This window comes from Apodemus sylvaticus, chromosome 5 (genome assembly GCF_947179515.1).
Source record: "Apodemus sylvaticus chromosome 5, mApoSyl1.1, whole genome shotgun sequence".
In the NCBI taxonomy this organism is placed as follows: domain Eukaryota; kingdom Metazoa; phylum Chordata; class Mammalia; order Rodentia; family Muridae; genus Apodemus; species Apodemus sylvaticus.
In genome coordinates, this window is record NC_067476.1 from 6,322,847 (window position 1) to 6,340,817 (window position 17,971).

The 17,971-nt window shown below is 54.5% G+C and overlaps 1 protein-coding gene across 1 annotated transcript in view; it reads right to left on the minus strand.

The window, feature by feature from the left end:
* Positions 1 to 17,731, minus strand: part of Sardh (sarcosine dehydrogenase) — a 63,865-nt gene extending 46,134 nt beyond the window's left edge. Inside the window, exons 1-11 of the mRNA XM_052181940.1 lie at positions 17,235 to 17,731; positions 17,088 to 17,134; positions 14,441 to 14,795; positions 12,975 to 13,153; positions 11,685 to 11,864; positions 10,008 to 10,131; positions 9,766 to 9,866; positions 5,896 to 6,000; positions 4,715 to 4,844; positions 849 to 935; positions 542 to 632 (exon numbers count right to left, since the gene is read on the minus strand). Coding sequence (XP_052037900.1) covers positions 542 to 632; positions 849 to 935; positions 4,715 to 4,844; positions 5,896 to 6,000; positions 9,766 to 9,866; positions 10,008 to 10,131; positions 11,685 to 11,864; positions 12,975 to 13,153; positions 14,441 to 14,774 — 1,331 coding nt within the window. The 5' untranslated portion in view covers positions 14,775 to 14,795; positions 17,088 to 17,134; positions 17,235 to 17,731. The remainder of the gene's footprint in view (positions 1 to 541; positions 633 to 848; positions 936 to 4,714; positions 4,845 to 5,895; positions 6,001 to 9,765; positions 9,867 to 10,007; positions 10,132 to 11,684; positions 11,865 to 12,974; positions 13,154 to 14,440; positions 14,796 to 17,087; positions 17,135 to 17,234) is intronic.
* Positions 17,732 to 17,971: the final 240 nt, after the last annotated feature.

A 17,971-nucleotide genomic window follows, 5' to 3' on the forward strand; every position in this document is an offset into this window, starting at 1 on the left:
ACGGAGCTCTAGGATGCCTTCAGGCTCCTGCACTTGGTCCAAGCTCCATGGTTCAGTACCCAGAGCTTCTCCACAGACCCAAGTCACTCTCTGTGCCCACAGCAGCCTGTCCATGCTGACTGCCCCGCACCTCAGAGCAGAGCCTGCCTAGCATTAAGCCTGACTCATTGTCAGGGCTTGGATTGAAGGAAGAGCCACCAGACTCAGCTCAGCTCCTGGTCCTACACAGTAACAATGATCCTGGCCCATCCCTAGCCTCAGTCTCCCCATCTGTGCCATAGAATGATGGGATTCTTTTGATGTGGATAGTGGATCAGGAACCACCCGGGGCCAAGAGATCCTGGACACACAGACTGTGGACTGTCCAACCCAGGTGCTCCTCCACAGCACCCACCAACCACTCCCTTCCACCTTTGATGCCTCCACTTCCAAGAGATCATCTGGATCTCAAGGAAGCTCCCTTCCTAAAACAGCCCTCACCCCTCTGTCCTGCTGTCCCGACTCAGCTGCCCTGCTTTCTGGCTCCAGCCACCACACTTGCCTGATGTCATAGCTGTACATGTCCTTCTCTGGACGCCCGTGCACAATCCAATGGGCCAGCTCCTGTCCACAGCCACCACCCAACATCATGCCTGGTGAGAGAAATGCAGGACTACAATCTGCTCCCCATCCCCCCCACATCCAACTTTAAGCCCCTCTCTCCATGGCAGCCCCACATAAACCCTGTTCTCACACTTGGGTGTTGAGGGGCTACATGCCTTCCAGCGGGGCTGCACTCTGTACCACAACCCACCCCCCAATCTCTGTACCATGAGGAGTGCCCTGGGCTCCGGGATATGTCGCCTCACCTGCACTGTTGAAGCCACAGCCAAGGAAGAAGCCACGGAGCTCAGGAGCCTCCCCCATCAGGGGCTTATGGTCGGGTGTGAAGGACTCTGAAAAGAAGGGGAGGCCTCAGACTCCTCCAGGCCTCAGGCACTTGGGGAAATCTGTCCTAGGACAACAGGGACTGGGAAGCACCCTTGGATACCTCCTTTGTTGAAACCTTATAACCCAAGGTAATAATACTGCTACCTCCAGGAAGCCTCCCAGATTGTTCCTGTCCTTGTTCCCCGAAGCCCTTGAGCTATGATCTAACCAGCTCTACCCTATGGGCCCAGATTCATGTCAGGAACAGTGTCACCATCTCACCAACAGCAGCTTTCCCTTGATCCAGCATAGTGCTACAACTTCACTCAATGGACCCCCATCTTTCTGTGCTGTTCACTGCCCACTGAACATTAAGGATGAGGACCAAATCTTGCTAACCGCCATGCTCCCAGGCTTAGCATGGAGGCTAGCCAAGTGCTCCATATGCACTCTTGAATGAATGAATGAATGAATGAATGAATGAATGAATGATTACATTTTCTTTGCTACCAGGGTGCTTTGGAGATCAGAGGAAATTGTAGCCATAGTCATGAATTCATCTCTGTTTAACTCTTCAAGTGAGCCACCCTGCCTCTCTGAGCCTTCATTTCCTCTGTGAACAATCAGGATCCCAGTACCGACTCTACAGGGTTGGGTGAACCTACAGACAGCTGGACACCACCTATCACATGCTCGGCCCTGGAAGGAAGCTCTAAGCAAGACAGATTCCACCCAACAGAGCTGATCGAACAGCAAGAACAACAGAAAACAAAAGAATCAGAGAAGCAAAAATGAGGTTGGCTCATAGAAAGCACCCCAAGATAAGCTAGATGCTCCCCACAATCCTGTATGCTATGAACTATCACTGCTCAATGTTTTATCTCAGAAGAGAAAACTGGCTGGCTGGGGTCAGCTGTCTCCAGTCACTCACCAAAGTGGTGAGATCCACTCCCAGGTTCTTAGCATCTGCAGGTAAAGAACTAACACACCCATCCTGCTCCCCAAAGGGTGCTTGGAGCCTGAGCTGTGTAGGGATAACCAGACATAGAGCGAGAGGAAGGAAGCTTTCAAACAGCAGGACGCTGCAGGGCGCTGCAGGATGCTGTAGGACGCTGTAGGACGCTGCAGGACGCTGCAGGGCGCTGCAGGACGCTGCAGGGCGCTGCAGGACGCTGCAGGACCGAGCCCTCATTCCTGTGGAGATAGACTCCGCAGGAACGCCCATGCCTAGTTCTCAGTGCAGACATGTTAGGCCGATGCTGGACATCATATTGGACAACGAGAAATGGTCCTTACACAGGCTGTGAGAGGCCAAAGCAGAGGCTCTCCTGAACTGTCCCGCTACGCACACTGGCCAAGCATGAGCTCAGCATTTGTTTGAAGATTCCACATCAGCCCTGCGCGTGTTCCGAAGCCACTTTGCGTGTGAATGAGCGCACTCGAGAGAGAGCGCCCACAGCCAAAGCAGACCTGGATGAGCCTAATGAATACGGCGGAGATCACTGAGATGCAACACTGAAAAACCAATGGGGAAGTGGGAGATTTTGTGTGCGGGGACAGTGGCCTTTTACCCTCCCAGTAGAAGGCTTTGCTGAGGGGGAGGTCTATGATGGTCCTAAGCAGATTTGTGGGGGCTGCGGCAGATTTGCTCAGAGGGGCAGGTGTGGAGTACAGGGTTCCTTAGGCAAGTCTGAGAAACTCCCAGCAGCGTGACAGAAGGACTGAAATCTCTCACCTTGGCTCTGAATTCTTAGCCTAAGCCAGTGAGCTCCATCTTCCCTAAGCCTCCCCAGAGTCTGGGACTGGGACATCTCTGAATCCTAGAGGCCCAAGCTGTCTGGCAAGGAGAAAAGCTACCCACCCCCATCCCCAACCTCCCCTCACTGCTAAGAGACCAGACCCAAGTTGTCTCTGCAAGCATGCTTCCCCAAAATAGGGTCCCATGGGGGAGTGACAGTTTCCAGGCTAATTAGACAAAGAGAGCCTCTGGGGACATTCATGCCTCCTGGGATTCTTCCTGTGTTTCTCCCCAGCGGTCCCACTCTGGCTGAGCAGGGACATGAGTCACAGCCCTCACCCACGTCCCAGAGAAGGCGAGCTCTCAGCCTTCTCCAGTTGGGAGGCTAAGCTGCCGACTCCATCTGGCCCCCGGGACTGCACCCAGCACTACAGACTGTCGGCTGCTCCATAGTCACCAAGCATGCCCAGACAGTGAGAATGAGATTCGCGGAAGGCCTCAGTGCCCTCCATCTGGGACCCCTTGTCTCTCTTGAGATGGCCTGGCCACTTTGCCCTATGGAAGCCCCTTGGCTTCCTGGTTCCCCTTTCATCCATTAAGCCTTTACTACCAGTGACCAGCTTGGCCTGTGACCTCTCAGCCCCATGCTACCTACCTCTGCTGAGCAGTGTTCTGTCCCTACCTCCCACGACACACACTGTGGTGCCCAGGGGTTCTCACACCTGGACTGCTCAGCCTATCACGCTGAAGACAGTTTCCTTTGGCTATCATGAATCTTTCTGAGCTTGAGTTCAAGTTCCCCCTATAGAAAGGAGGAAACACGCCGCCAAGATTCTGCTGAGACCACATTTCTACCCGGCCACGTGCAGTTTCCACCTCAACACAGCAATGGCTGGCTCTGTGATGGCTGATACTGCTCTTCAGCTTGGCAGGATCTAGAATTCCCCAGGAGGCTAGCCTCTCAACTAAGAGGAATTGTCTAGATTAGGTTAGCTTCAAGGCATGCCCGTGACAGAGTGGCGAAGACCCACTCTGAACAGGGACAGCCCCATCGCCTGGGCAGGGGTCCTAGACTGAGCTCTGCCATTCATCTCTCCACTGTGACACAACCTGACCATCTGCCTCGAGCTCCCAGCCAGGGCTTCTCTGCCATGATGGACTGCATCCTCCAACTGTTGGGATCCCAAAGAAACCCTTTCTTCTTTAAGTAGCCCTTTTTCTTTTTGGGCATTTTGCCACCGTAATAAGTAAAGTAACCAAGACAGGCTCCTTCTTCTAGGCAGACCTGTGTCTCCCCTGCCAGGCTGGGAACCCTTGCCCAAGAAAATGATTGACTTTGGCAAGAAAAAGTACACAGGCCCTAGGTGTGTGGTGCTGCCGGGCCAAACCACACTAATCCCAAGGGTGTGGCCGCCTGAATCTCACACTATATCATCGATAAGACGCAGGGTCAGCATGGACCGACTTTCCAGCATTGCCTCCTTTCTAGGATCCTTGCTGTGGGATAGACCCTGGGGTGCCCTGTGAACAGTGGCTACTCTGTAGATGACCTAAAGAGAAAGGTCTGGAAGCTAAACTCACCCTTCTTCTCAGCCTCCTGGAGAACAGAGAGGAGGCAGGGGCTGGGGGACCCCTGGCCAGAAATCTCTCCATGCACAGTTCATCTCTAACCCTACAGAGTTCTGGCTACACAAGAGCAGTGGCTGAGGACCCTGGCCGGGGACATGAGGACTGGGGTGGGGCAGAGCCGGGGCCCCACTGGGTGACCACTGTGCTAGAGACAGAGTCTGTCTTCCTGTGTTTATTCTGCCGCACATGGTGACAGAGTCCCACATTCCCATTTTACAGACAAAACCCCCATTTTCTGGGGACGAATGGGGTCTAGAGTCTCATTGTGGAGGTCACAGCCTCACAGGGATACATGCTGCCCTTGCAAGGTTGGATTTTCTCCTAGAGAGGAAAATTAAGAGGCACCCAGGGAACATCAGACGGGTCCCTCTCAGGAAGGCCCTGGCATCCAGACTGACTAAAGGATGCCCCTGCTCCAGGCTCAATCTCCCCACTCACCAGGGCCACAGACAGTGGACTTGATGCCCGTCTTCTCCAACACAGGGACACGGTTAATGGCGCCTTCAATGTGCTGGGTGAACACATCCCAGTCCAGGTCAAAGAGGCCAAAGGCAAATTTGTCTGACACCTACAAAGGAAGCACAGAGAATCTGTCAATCAGACAGGAGAAAAAGCATTGATCCTTCCAGGCCACCTCTGACCCAGCTCCAGCCCCTAGTCAGGTAGGGACCAGGCCAGACGAGACAGAAGGTGGGATTCCCCTGTGGGCTCTCAATCCACCCACTCCCCTCCTCCCTGGTTCCGTCCCCACCGAGTTTTCCTGGACTGTTTCTGTGGTCTCCAGCTGGGCTCCAGCTTCTTGTCTCAAAGGCATTCTTTCAAACAATACAGTACCTGCCCTTCCCTAGAGCCTCCGATGGCTCCCAGTTACCTACCATGACTGGACAAACCCCTCCCTGTGCCTGCCCTCCCAACCACTCCCCCGTGCGCTCGGTCTTCTGACAACCCTTCTGATTTTAAGAAGGGCACGTGGGAAGCACTGGGAGTCCAAGGTCAGCCTGGTCTACATAGTGAGCTCTAGACAGTTGGAGCCTCATAGACCCTGAGAGACCCTATCTCGGGGGCAACCTGGAGCTGCTCCTAGGCCACCACAGCCTTGGCACAGCCACGCAGCCCACCTGTGCCTTCTGACAAGCCATGACCTACTCACTATACTTGGGGTGCAGTCACCCCCCACATTGCACTACTCAACCCTGTGAACTTTTGTTTGACACCCCGCCTCCAGGCAGCTAGTCTCCCCCACCCTTTCCAGAACTAAAGCGGCACTTGGTCCAGAATCTAGTCAGTGTGTGGACAGGATAAGACAGCCATGTCTCCAGCCCTGAGGCCCCACTGTGGCAGGGGAGGGCAGAGGAGGGCAGGGGAGGGAAAGGAAGTGGAGGGCAGGGGAAGGGAGGGGAGGGGAGGGTTGAGGAGAGGCCTCAGAAGGCCTGTCACTGATGCTGGCCAACCAAGGGCTGGGTCATTTCTAAGCTCTTCTAGAGACCCAGCTTTGCCTCATGCTGGGGTGGGCAGCAGTCCCACCCTGGCTTCTGATATACCTGAGTCTCAGCTCTCAGAAGCATTCAAGTTGGGTGGGGCTGAGGCACCTCTATCTTTCCACCATGGGAGTGTCTTACCTCATCCCAAAAGATGGGGTTGGCCTCATAGCCGCCCACAGACAAGGCGTCCCCCTGCAGTCGGAGGTAGACAGAAGCATCATGATCCCGGACATTGGGCATGTTCTGGAAGGCAGAGCAGAGTGACCACGGGCTTCAAGCAGCCCTGAAGCACTGGTCCCGTGCCCTGGGGCAGGCCCAGCTCTGGGTGGACCTGTGGCGCCTTCTGCACTGGAGACGAGCAGAGAAGAAGACAGACAGAGACAGACGGGAAGCCCTCGGAGAGGCCTCGCTCGTTTGTGAGCAGTAACTGTGTGTCTGAGTTCAGGACTGCTTTCACGAGCACTGTCATACTTTCAATAGCTAAATACTGCGTTAAAATAATAACAGTTAGCCCTGTCAGAACCACCGGCAGCAGCACTAACACTCCAAAAATAAAACGAATCCCAGAACAAAATAGCACGGGATTGTGGAGCCCCCTGGCGGCCAGGGAAGCCCATGGTCCTGTCCCAGCAGGATGGTACCCTGCCCCTCGGTACTGCTTCTCCAGGCCCAGCAAGGCCTAGGCTCTGCACACACATCCGCCCAGCAACTCCACTGCTCTCTCCACACAGGAGTCCGCCCTACTCTGGTGGACAATATGGCGCTACTCCAAATCTGTCCCCAACTTCTGACCTCAATTGATTCATCCCCAGGTGCTTCAGACCCGGCTGGCTGCTTCCTCTTGGAAGTCAGACGGATTGCTCCTCTGTTCTTGGTCCTCTGAAACCCCAGCTAGTTAGTGTCACCACAGCTACCCCATGAGCCCCTGCGAGAGGCCAGTACCTTGCTGACCATATCTATCACCTGCCCTGCCTCAGCACAACTCCATGCACAATGACCACCCATGCTGCAGAACAGGAAACTGAGGACTGGGACTGGGCTCAGGGGGCAGAGTGCTGGCCAGCTAGTCAGCAACCCAGCACTGCATGGACTAGGTGTGGTGGCGTGTAGGATGGTCAGGGGCTCCAGGCCATCTGTGGCTACAAAATTAGTTCAGAGCAGCCTGTGCTGCACAAGACCCAGACGGTGAGGATGAACACAAGGAGGAGGAATGGGAGAGGAAAAGAAAGATGGCCCGGGGAGATGGGTAAAGGATCCTGCTCACGAAGCATGATAACTCCATGTTTGATCTCAGGTACCCACATGCACGTGCAAACACACACATACACACACACACACACACACACAAATAAGCAAACAAACAAATAAATAAACGAATGAATGAATGAATGAATGAATGAATGAATGAATGTGATAAAAATGTCAGAGCAGTGACTGCACCCTCGTAGGCGGAACAGGAAGATGTGGACTTCTAATCCAGAGCCAGGCCCTGGCCCTGTGCGTGGCATCTGCATGGGGCAGCCATCCCCCTGCAGAAGCAGAAGGAGGAGGACTGCACCATACCTTGAGTGGGCCGGGCCCATGGCCACTAGGATGTCAGGGCAGAGCTGTCTAGGACCAGGGCAGCTTCTCAAAGCTGGGAGATCTTAGTTACCACAGAAGATGGGCACCCAGCCTTGACCGAGCTCTTGTTTGTAGCCAGAGTCTGCTACTGTGGAAAAACAACATCCTGCCGTACAGGGCTGCTGGGCCAGGGAGCTTCCTCAGCTGACGTGGGTACAAACCCAGAGCAAGCCCTAGCCTCAGCACTCTCCTCAGCACAGAGTGGGACCATAGCAGTGGGCAAGCAAGTCTGAGGGCACGAGGCAGGGCCAAACTCATAGAGCCTTCTCTATGAGGGACAGGGCTTAAGAACTCTCTCATCACTCCAGACTGTACTCTGCAGTCTTGAAGTATCCAGGCTGGTGGCCCTAACCATTCGCTCGGTACCTTCAGGCACTCGGGGACCTTGCAGCTTGGCTCTGACTTTGAGATTCACAGGAGGGAGATAGCCAGCTGCAGGCTGTCCCAGTAGGAGGGCTTCATCAGGCACTGGGAAAAGCTAGCTAGGAGTGAGGGGTGGTGCCTACCCTGTGGCTACCCTCAACCCAGGACACATCCACTGCCCCCCATTTACACCTCAGACTCAGCCTAGCTCTCCTGGAGCCCTTTATGGTCAGAGAGTGTCCCCTGGTGGACACCTGAAGAGTGGGTTTCCCCCCACAGCTCTGAACTTCGGTATGGGGTCAGCACGGCCATTTTTCCTTGCACACAAAATACAGTCCAAGGTGAAAAAGGACCTACTGTGTGTTCAGGGGGAGTTAATCTAGGAACAATGACAGGAACCCACCAGAGTCAGGTTTTTGCTATGCTATCCCCTACATTCACACTACGAAACATCCAGGCTTGACATCTTGGAGGCCTGAGGGAAGCCAAGCTCATGCAAGGTAGGGGAGGGAGGCACCAGAGACGAGGCTCCTAGCGTGGGCAAGAGGAGCTGTGCAGGTGTCCAGGTCTCTCATTGCTGGGCTCTAAACAAGAACCATCTGACCTCTCACACTATCCCCGCCCCACAACCTACCTATGGCCCAGATCTCGGGAATGTCAATCAAACTCAAAACAAATGCTCTGTGACCTTCTCCATCACCCTCAAATCCCACTGGGGTGTGGTCTTCTTCTTCTCCGGGGAGCTACCAAAAGATCAACTGGCCCTCAGTCTTGGCTAGGGACGTCAGGCAGCCCCTGCCCAGCCACGCTTGCTTGGCCTAAGGGAAGTCAGCTGTGTGACTTTGGATGGCCCTTTGGGACAGGCTCCGCCCTGCACCGGGTCTCTGAACTCTGGCGCTCTGGGAGAGTTCCCTCCCAGAACCCTTTGAAGCTTCTTTGGGAGGTGCTCCTTTGCTTGTCTGTAGGATCCCCTTTTCTCTTCAGGTGGGGGTCTCTTTCTCTCTCTGTTTTGCCCCTACCACCTGGAGCGCGGCCTGGAACGTGAAGCCCCTCCAGTCAGTGTTGGCTGGAGACAGGATTAGACGCCCATTGGAGAGGATTAGCAAGTAGGTGAATGATGGTGGCGTAGAGGGAGGAAACAGTGAGTGGGGAGGAGGGATGGGTAGAGGATGGGTGGGCGGATGGGGGGCAATAAAGAAGAAAGAATGGAAAGATGGATGATGGACAAGGAGACGGGCGAATGGCTACATAGATGGAAGAAGGCATAGAGGAAGAATGAAAGGCGGGAGGTGGTAAGAAGCATAGAGGGAAAGCAATGAATGGTGAAACAAAGGATAGGAGAGCTAGAAGAATAAAGCGGGGCTGAAGACAGCTCAGAGTTAAGATCACTGATTTCCCAGGACCGGGGTTCGAGTCCCAGCAGCCACGTGGCAGCTCACAGCTGTCTGTAACTCCTAGATCTGAGAACTCTCACACAGACATGCATGCAAGCAAAACACCAGTGCACGTAAGCTAATGATTTAAAGGATAGAGGGATGGAAAAAGAAGGGTTTGATAAAGAGAGGGGAAGGTAGGAAGAGGAGAGGAGTGTGGAAGGAGTGATGGAGATGCAGTGGGTTTAGGAGTGGCAGAGGAGGCAGGATGGAGAGGAAGATGTGCCCTGATGATTGGTGAGAGGAAGGAGGGGTCGGTGGTAAGGTACCTGCAGGCACTCAAGGTCCAGGGCTCCCTCGGCAGATCGGTGCTGAGGGCCAGGGACCAGTCGTAAGTCAGGACTCAGAACGCTTGAGTTCTCTGGAACTCAGGCCCAGGACACTGGACAAAGCCACACTGGCTGCCTATGGCAGGGCTTGGTAGGCCTGGTTACCAGAGATTCAAAGAGAAGCCAGGCCCTGGGGACCTGAGTAGCCTGCCCCATCAGGTTCACAGCGTCCGCTCGGGTTAAGTCTGCCACCACCCAGAAGCCCCCATTGCACAGAAGAGGTGCTTAAGGCTGAGGGTTCGCCAGCCACCATTACTTACCTGGATCCCCTCGATGCGTTCAGTGACGATGTAAGCATGGTGCATGGCCACCAGCGGGACCTTCACACCAGCCATCCGGCCCACCGTGCTCGCCCACACTCCTATAGGCAGAAAGGAGAGGACCCCAGTGCCACCCGAGTGGGCATGGGGCGCATACCCTGCCTAGCCTGACTTCCCACCCCAGAAAGGTGCCCTTTGTGGGTGGGACCTGAGCTGAGGGAGTCAGAGGAACAGCGTTCTACCTGCACAGTTGACCACGCAGGGTGTCTGGATGGAGCCGTGCTCTGTCTCCACAGCTGCCACCCGCCGCACTCCAAAGTCATCCGTCCGCACACGGATGCCAGTCACGGCACAGTTTTCAATGACCTGGAGTGGGAAAAAACTGCACCTTGACCATGTGGGGCTCTTTGACAGTCTGACCTCCATCTGTGCCCCACAGGATGGGACCAGAGGATATTGCTCCGGTGAAGAACTCCTCCTGATTCATTTGCTCACAGAAATGAAAGACACATCACCATACAGCAGAGCCCTCTCCCCTCCTTGGTTGGAAAACTTGTCCAGATTGTCAGGGGTGGGATACTCATTCAGAATAGCAAAGCATCGCTGGCATTCCTAGTAGGTAAGAGTCATTTGAAAAGTAAAAAAAATATTTATACATCACTTTGGGTTTTTGTTTGTTTGTTTGTTTGTTTTTGTTTTTGTTTTTTCCAGACAGGGTTTCTCTGTGTAGCCTTGGCTGTCCTGGAACTCACTTTGTAGACCAGGCTGGCCTCAAACTCACAAATCCGCCTGCCTCTGCCTCCCAAGTGCAAGGATTAAAGGTGTGCGCTACCACTGCCCGGCCCACTTTGGTTTTTAATAAGATGTGTCTGTTATTCCTTCATGGGCTAAAATTTCCAGTCTTGCGGGACTTTTTTTTTCTAATTTTCTTTGTGTTTGTCTTTGTGTGTACATGTATGTGGTATGTGCATGTGCTGCATGTGGTGTCTCAGTGTATGGGGGTGTGTATGGGTGCATGCACTGTGCTAATTGGCTTTAAATCTCAGCTTGATTCAACCCAGAATCACCCTGGAAGAGACTTAACTGAGGAATTATCTAGATCAGGTTGGCCTATGGATGTGTCTATGGAGAACTGACTTGGTTGTTAATTGACCTAGCCCATTGTGGGCAGCACCATTCCCTATGCTGAGTCTGGACTGCATGAATGAAGAAAGATAGCTGGGCATGGGTGCACTCATATCTATCTATCCTCTCCCCCTCTCTCCCTCTCCCTCTTCCTTTCCCTCCTCCACCTCCTCCTCCCACCCCTCTCTCTACTCCTGAGTGTGGGATGCTTGAGTTTCTACCTTGACTTCTCGACGTTAAACCATTGGTTGTAAGACTAGTCAGTCCTTTCGTTCCTTAACTTATTTTTCGTCAGGGTGTTTTATCACCGCATCAAACATGAAAGTGGGGCCCAGAAGCACATTTGGAGGCCTCCTCTGTCGCTCTCTGCCTCGTTCCCTTGAGACAGGCTCTCTCTCTGAACCTCAAGCTCACTGCTTCCACAAGGATGGCAAACAGAAAACCCAGCCACAGTCACCTACCACATGGATGTTGGGGATATAAAACTAGGTCCTCATGTCTGAGCACCAAGTCCACTTATCCAGCGAAGCACCTCCCCAGTTTATCATTTTAAGTTTTTCTACAGTAAGCGTGAGGCTGAGGCAAAAGACAGAATAATAAGATGGGATCTAGAGATTTCTTTTGGGACAGAGATGGATCCTTGTGAAGGGATGGGACAATACAATGGACCCAAAGGCTGAGCAGTCCCAACTTGGCCCAGGACCACATATATCAGGCCAAGGACAGAGCCTGTTCTCTGGCCTCAGGGTTTTGTGAACCCAGAGCAAAGACCCAGAGTTGGCAGTTATGGGTACCTGAGCTCCTCGAGCCACTGCTGCTCTGGTGAGGGTAGTGCAGGTGCCAGCAGGGTCCATGGTACCATCCTGTGGCACATACAGGGTCCCGTAGAGGTCGTCCACATTCATCAGCGGATACAGATTCTTGGTCTCTGCTGGGCTCAGCACGTGGGATTCTATACCATAGGCCTTGCCCAACTAGAAAAACCCAGAAGACAGTACCTGAGCCCCTGCGAAGCAGGTTTTCAGGCCCCTTACCTGACTCAGGCCCTTAGGTACAACCCCGCTGCTGCTGCCTCTAGAAGCCTAGGCAGGTCTCTATGCCCAGAGGACTAGGTCTTCTCCAGCAAGAAGGTGAGGGGTGGAAGCAGTGCAGAGGCAGGGCCTGGAGCCACACCCCTCTGGCTCTATCTGCCCCAGTGGCAGATTTGTAAGAAGACTGAACACCCACTCCCAGGAATGAGCAGATAGTAAACTGTGCAGTTGGTTAGGAGCTTAGACAAGAATGAGCTACAAATTGCTTAGTGTGTCAGGATACAATCAAAATGACCCTCACAGTCTCATATTTTACATCTGATGATTTCAAGGTTTCCCCAAGAAACGCCAATATGCTCCTGGCTTGATGGCACTGTCAAACAGGCCATGACCCCATATGTCATTGGACCAAGGACAACCAACACAATGGAGGAGATGACCTGTTTAACAGGACTCTACCCAGTTAGCAATGGGATTCTTTAAGGATATTTTTCTTTTTGGGGCAGGGTCTCTGCCTGGCCAGAAACTATATAGCCAAGGATAATGACCTTAAACTCCTGATCTTTCTGATAGGGTAAGAGGCATGTCCCACTATACCAGGCTACAGATTACATTAGAGGTAAAACTCAGAGAATCTGAATTGTTCTAAGTCTGAGAGCAGGAGAAACACCACATTGTTTTATTCAGAGCTGGGGTGGAACCCAGGGCTTTGTGCACACTGAACAAGCACCCTACAGACTAAACCACGCCCCCAGAACTCTCCAGGGACTTTGAATGGAGAGTGTGACCAAGGCTCTCTATTCAGGCAGCCCAGCCAGCAAAGAGCAGTGATTGGGTGGGAACCCCCGATGTGTAGGCTCTGCCTCCAGGGCCGAGGGATTACTGCATGAACTCACTACTGGGGCCTCCTCCACCTCGATGTATGCCCACAAAACGCAGCATCTATGTGAGCTCCCATGAGGTACACACCCCACTTTCCCCCTATGGAATGCAATCCCTCACCTGAGTCACCCTGCAGAAAGCAAGCCCAGCTTCCCCTAGGGGCACACCCACCGACATGAGCCTCTTGTATTCATCCAGGCGCTGCCGGTTAGAGGCAATGAAGAGGCCACCATTCTGGATCCAGCCTGTGTGCAGCCCGGTCTCCTCTTCCAGGTCACGGCTCACCACTTGCCGTGTGCGAGCCAGAAGCTCTACCTCCACATCGCTGGGCCGCAGCTGCCACAGTAACCCTGGGCCAGAAAGGGACACCATCAGTGCCCTGCAGGGTGGCATCACACCCCTCTTCCAGAGAAATAGTGAGGGGCTGTGGGGATCCCAGGGAGGTTGGATAGGACAGAGCCTGCCCCAGGCGGAGGCTAGGGCTATGCTGGGGCAGCGCCTAGTGACAATATTCAGGGCTTCCATTAACGAGCATCTATGCGCCAGGCCTGCTGGAGTCTAGGTAGGGTTTTGAGAGGCTAAGGCGAGCCTCACACTTGCTATGTGACCAAGAATGGACTTGAATTGGTCATCTTCCAATCTCCGCTCGCAAGTACTGACATAATAGGACCTAGGCAGCCACATCTGACATTGAGAGGTTATTTCATAGGTAAACCTCACAGGCACCAAATGGTTGGATTTAAAGTCCCAGAGCAGGTGAAAGGTGAGACTGTAACTGACTGGACCCAGAATCCCAGTCTTCCTAAGACAGCAGAGGCTGAGGCTGAATGAGGCTGCTGTGGCATGGACGGGCAGGGCCTGACAGCCCAGCTGGCGCGGCCTCAGGAGATGGCCTTAAAGCAGTGCTTCCCGACCTCCCTAATGCCGAGACCTTTCAGTACAGTTCCTCGTGTTGTGGTGACTCCCAGCTATAAAATTATTTCATTGATACTTTATAACTGTAATTTTTCTGTTCTTAATCATAATAGAAATATCTGATATGCAAAAAAAAATCTGATATGCAGCCCCGAAATGGGTCACAACCTATAGGTTGAAAACCTCTGGCTTAGAGGCAGTGTGCACTGGGCCAGACTGTATCAGTTCTCCAGGGCCCAGGTTCAGCAGCCTCACGTTGACTTCTTGACAGCCGCTGAGGTGCAAGTGGTTTTACACATCAGATTGACAGCTGTTCACCAGGGCACCACTGGTTAAAGGGCTGAGGACGTGGAGCTGTGGGTACTTAATAGGCATGCACAGGGTGAGTCAGGAGGGTGCCACAGACTGTGAGCCCCTACCACACATGCCATCCACCCTCCATCCTCCTGCAGGCGTGTCTACCTAGTGGCTTCCTCTGGGAGCAGGGGTTCTGCTTGTAGTACAGACAGCTGCCTGGACGCAGCTTCAGCCCTTCCCAGAGGGCCACGGGCAGCGCCTACCACTCTCCCTAGCACAGCTCTCCAGAGAAGAAAGTCTGGCTGGCTTTCCACCTCGCCATACAGCTTTCCACCTCGCCATACAGCTTTCCTCTCCAGCTCCACTCCCTCCCCAGCCTGACCCCCTGCTGTGTCCCACTGACCTGCCCACACCCAGGTTCCCACCTGCTGAGTGCCAGGTGGTCCCAGAGGTCAGTCGCTCTCTCTCCAGCAGCACCGCTCCACTTACACCCAGCTTGGCCAAGTGGTACAGTGTCTGGCAGCCCAAACTGCCCCCGCCGATGACCACCACACTGGCCGTGCTAGGCAGGGGCTGGCTTGGTCCGTGAGGCACCTCAGAGGCACCTTGGGCCTCCTCCTTCAGGGTTCGCTGGTAGGGAACGCTCTTCTCAGTGGCGGGCCTGGCCTCCCTGGCTAGGGGCTGTAGCCCCAGGCTCCTAGCAGATCTCCCACGAGGACAGGTTGCAGCTACGCGGAGGACCCGGCTCAGCGAAGCCATGGGGACTTAGGGCTCCTGTACCTTGGGGAGCCAAGAAGACAGTCAGGTTGGATGGGGTGCAGGGCAGACATTGTTAAGTGCTAAGTGCGTGCCCATGCAGCGGTTCCCCACCTTCATCCTTGGCCTTCCTTCTGCTGCTCCTCTGTGGTGTGTGTCCACTCACTCATCCACCACCCCACTCAGCTATCCACCCCCACTCCCACTCACTCATCCCCTCCCCCACTCACTCATCCACCAGCCCACTCAGCTATTCACCCCCACTCCCACTCACTCATCCCCTCTCCCACTCATTCATCCCCTCCCCACTCACTCATCCCCTCCCCACTCACTCATCCCCTCCCCACTCACTCATCCCCTCCCCCACTCACTCATCCACCACCCCACTCAGCTATTCACCCCCACTCCCCACTCACCCATCCCCTCCCCACTCACTCATCCACCACCCCACTCAGCTATTCACCCCCACTCCCCACTCACTCATCCCCTCCCCACTCACTCATCCTCTCCCCACTCACTCATCCTCTCCCCACTCACTCATCCCCTCCCCCACTCACTCATTTACTGTCCACTCACTCACTCCCCCACTCACTCATCCAGTCTGCACTCATTCACTAGCCCACCCCATTCACTTACTCATCTACTCACCCACTTCCCCATTCACTCCTTCACTCACTTCCCATCCCCCACCACTCCCCCATTCACTCTCCAGCAGGCTCTAGCTGGCCTCAGGAGAGACAGCTTTGAGTAGGGAGTGGGTGTCAGAGAGGTGGGGATGGCACAACTGCGAGATATTCCAAATCAGGCCCAAGAAAGAGTGGTTATACAGAGAGAAAGGGCATCTGAGGATAGGCGGATAGGCATAAGGGCTCTGGGAGGGGCATTAGGGACAGCATGGTATAGGAGTGGGAGCATCCAGGGCCTGGTGAGCGCCTGTCAGAGATCCTGAGCACAGGCGAGGCGTGCCATGTCCAGCTCTGAGCTAGAGCAAGGCCCTAGAGCTGCTGAGCCAGGGCTGGAGGGAAAGGTGCAGCCCCAGAGGAAGCAAATGACACTGATAGGAACACGTGGGGTCATCTCTAAGGGGAGCCAAGCAGAGGTGGGCAGCCATGAAGGAGCAATAGGGCAAAACCCCAAACTGGGGCTGGCAATAGACCAGCAGGACCCTAGGGTAATCCCCTAAGACAATCCGCACTCAACCCCACATAAGATATTTCCCCTTCAGTAGCTCCCAATAAAAGCCAGTGGAGGCTGTGGTGTCTAGATACCCACCCCAGGCAGGACTGCAGATGGACTCGGTACTGGCTTTAGGGCTCTCACTTCTCTCTGTCCCCTCCAGAGTCCTTCCAGCTGCCCTCAAGGGATCATCAAGAGCCCTTCCTTCAGAAAGCCCACCCACCCCCGTCTCCTTATGCCTCAAAATGTAGTGATATGAATTAACCAGGAAACCAGGTAGTGGTGGTGCACGCCTTCATGAGCCTTGGGAGGAAGAGGCAGGTGGATCTCTGAGTTTGAGGCCAGCCTGGTCTACAGAGTGAGTTCCAGGACAGCCAGGGCTACACAGAGAAACCCTGTCCCACACAGATACACACACACACACACACACACACACACACACACGAGAAAAAAAAAAGTCTACCAGGACTGATAGTGCCCAGAGTGTCTCCTGGAGAGAGGATCACTGCCCAGTGCAGGGAAGAAAGAAAGATGCCTCCCAGGGATGTCTCATGCCCCTTCGGCAGAGTGGCGCTGGCTTCCTTAGTATTTATGCCTGTTTCCAAGTAGCTAGTTAACTGAGGAAGTCACTTCCACCGTCCAGTGTGGGTGATGAGCCCTGTGCGTTCATCTCCACTTCATCCATTCTCCACGCACTCTTTTCCCCCAGGCTGGTCCCAGGCCCCTGACTCTTGTCTCTATTTTAGGGGAAGAGACTGAGGCACGGGAAGCTTCTGTCCCAGGCCTCTGTATGACTACACTGAACAAACTTCACAGTGATCTGGAAGTCAAATTCTCCCCTGGTCCCTCCCAGCCTGCAGACTTGGGACCCACAGTGGCACTATGTCCCACTTGTGACCATGCTGAACCCTCACAGAGCACGGCAGGGCAAAGAGTGTGTCAGAGCCAAGCCCCCCACCTCGGTACCCCACTCCAAGGGGTCTATGCTCTGAGGGAGAGTGAGGAGGGGCTAGATTTTAGGCAGGAGCTGTCCTTTCCCTTGCAGTCTCTTGAGCCATCCCCACCCCTACGGTGACAGCTGTCAAGTCTTCTGTGGCTTCCACGGATGAGGTATTCCCATCAGCGGGGATCGACACATACCTTAGTCTTTCAATGTCCTTGGATTTCCAGACGCTCCCGAGAGGTTCCTAGCAAGGAAAATTCAGCATGCTGTGGACCCGATCGATCGAGGCTCTGCAAGTCCTAGCAGTGCCTCTACCTCAGGACTCCACGCCAGGCACTGCATACCTGCCAGAGGAGCCTCCTTCCTCTCCAGACTGTGCCCAGTGCCAATGCTGCTGGCTTGAGGAGCTGCCACGTGCTCCTTCCTTGCCAGCCCAGCTAGTCACGGCAGGGGTGGGGGATGGGGCAGCCAGGCCCCCAGCCTGCTCCTCCTTCTTCAGAACAGATGTTTCATTAACCTGCCCTCTGGCTTCTGCAGCTGTCTCCCTCTGGCTTCCCAAGGGCCAGGACACAGGACACAGGCCTAAGGCCTCAGACACAGGGCCCTTTTTGAACGCAGCAGCAGGGTAGTAGAGAGCCCAAGAGGGGAAGGCACTTTGCAGAGCCCTCCCAGAAGCGCCCCCCCCCCAACGCTCCCACAGTTATCTATGGCCTTCCCATCTATTCCATGGTCCTTGAACCAGAAGAAGAGGGAGGTCCCAGCTAGTGAGTAGCTAGCTCCAACCCTAACCCAGAGGGGCTGTCAGGACACTGCCCCTCCCTTCTTTCCCAGGCTGCATCTGGGTCTAGTTGAACAGGCCACCTACCCACTCCCTTGCTGCCGGTCCAGCCTACAACCGGGCCAGGATTGCACCTCCCACCACCCCAGCTTCCTGGCCAGCCCAGCTGGGACAGCTGCCAAATGGGCAGTTCTCCTGGCTGGCCAGCAGAGAAGGGGTGTGAAACCGGAGCCCAGCTCTGTGGATGACCTCTCTGTCATATCCCCTTCCTCATCTCTAACCAGGGGGGTCTCCATACTGCTG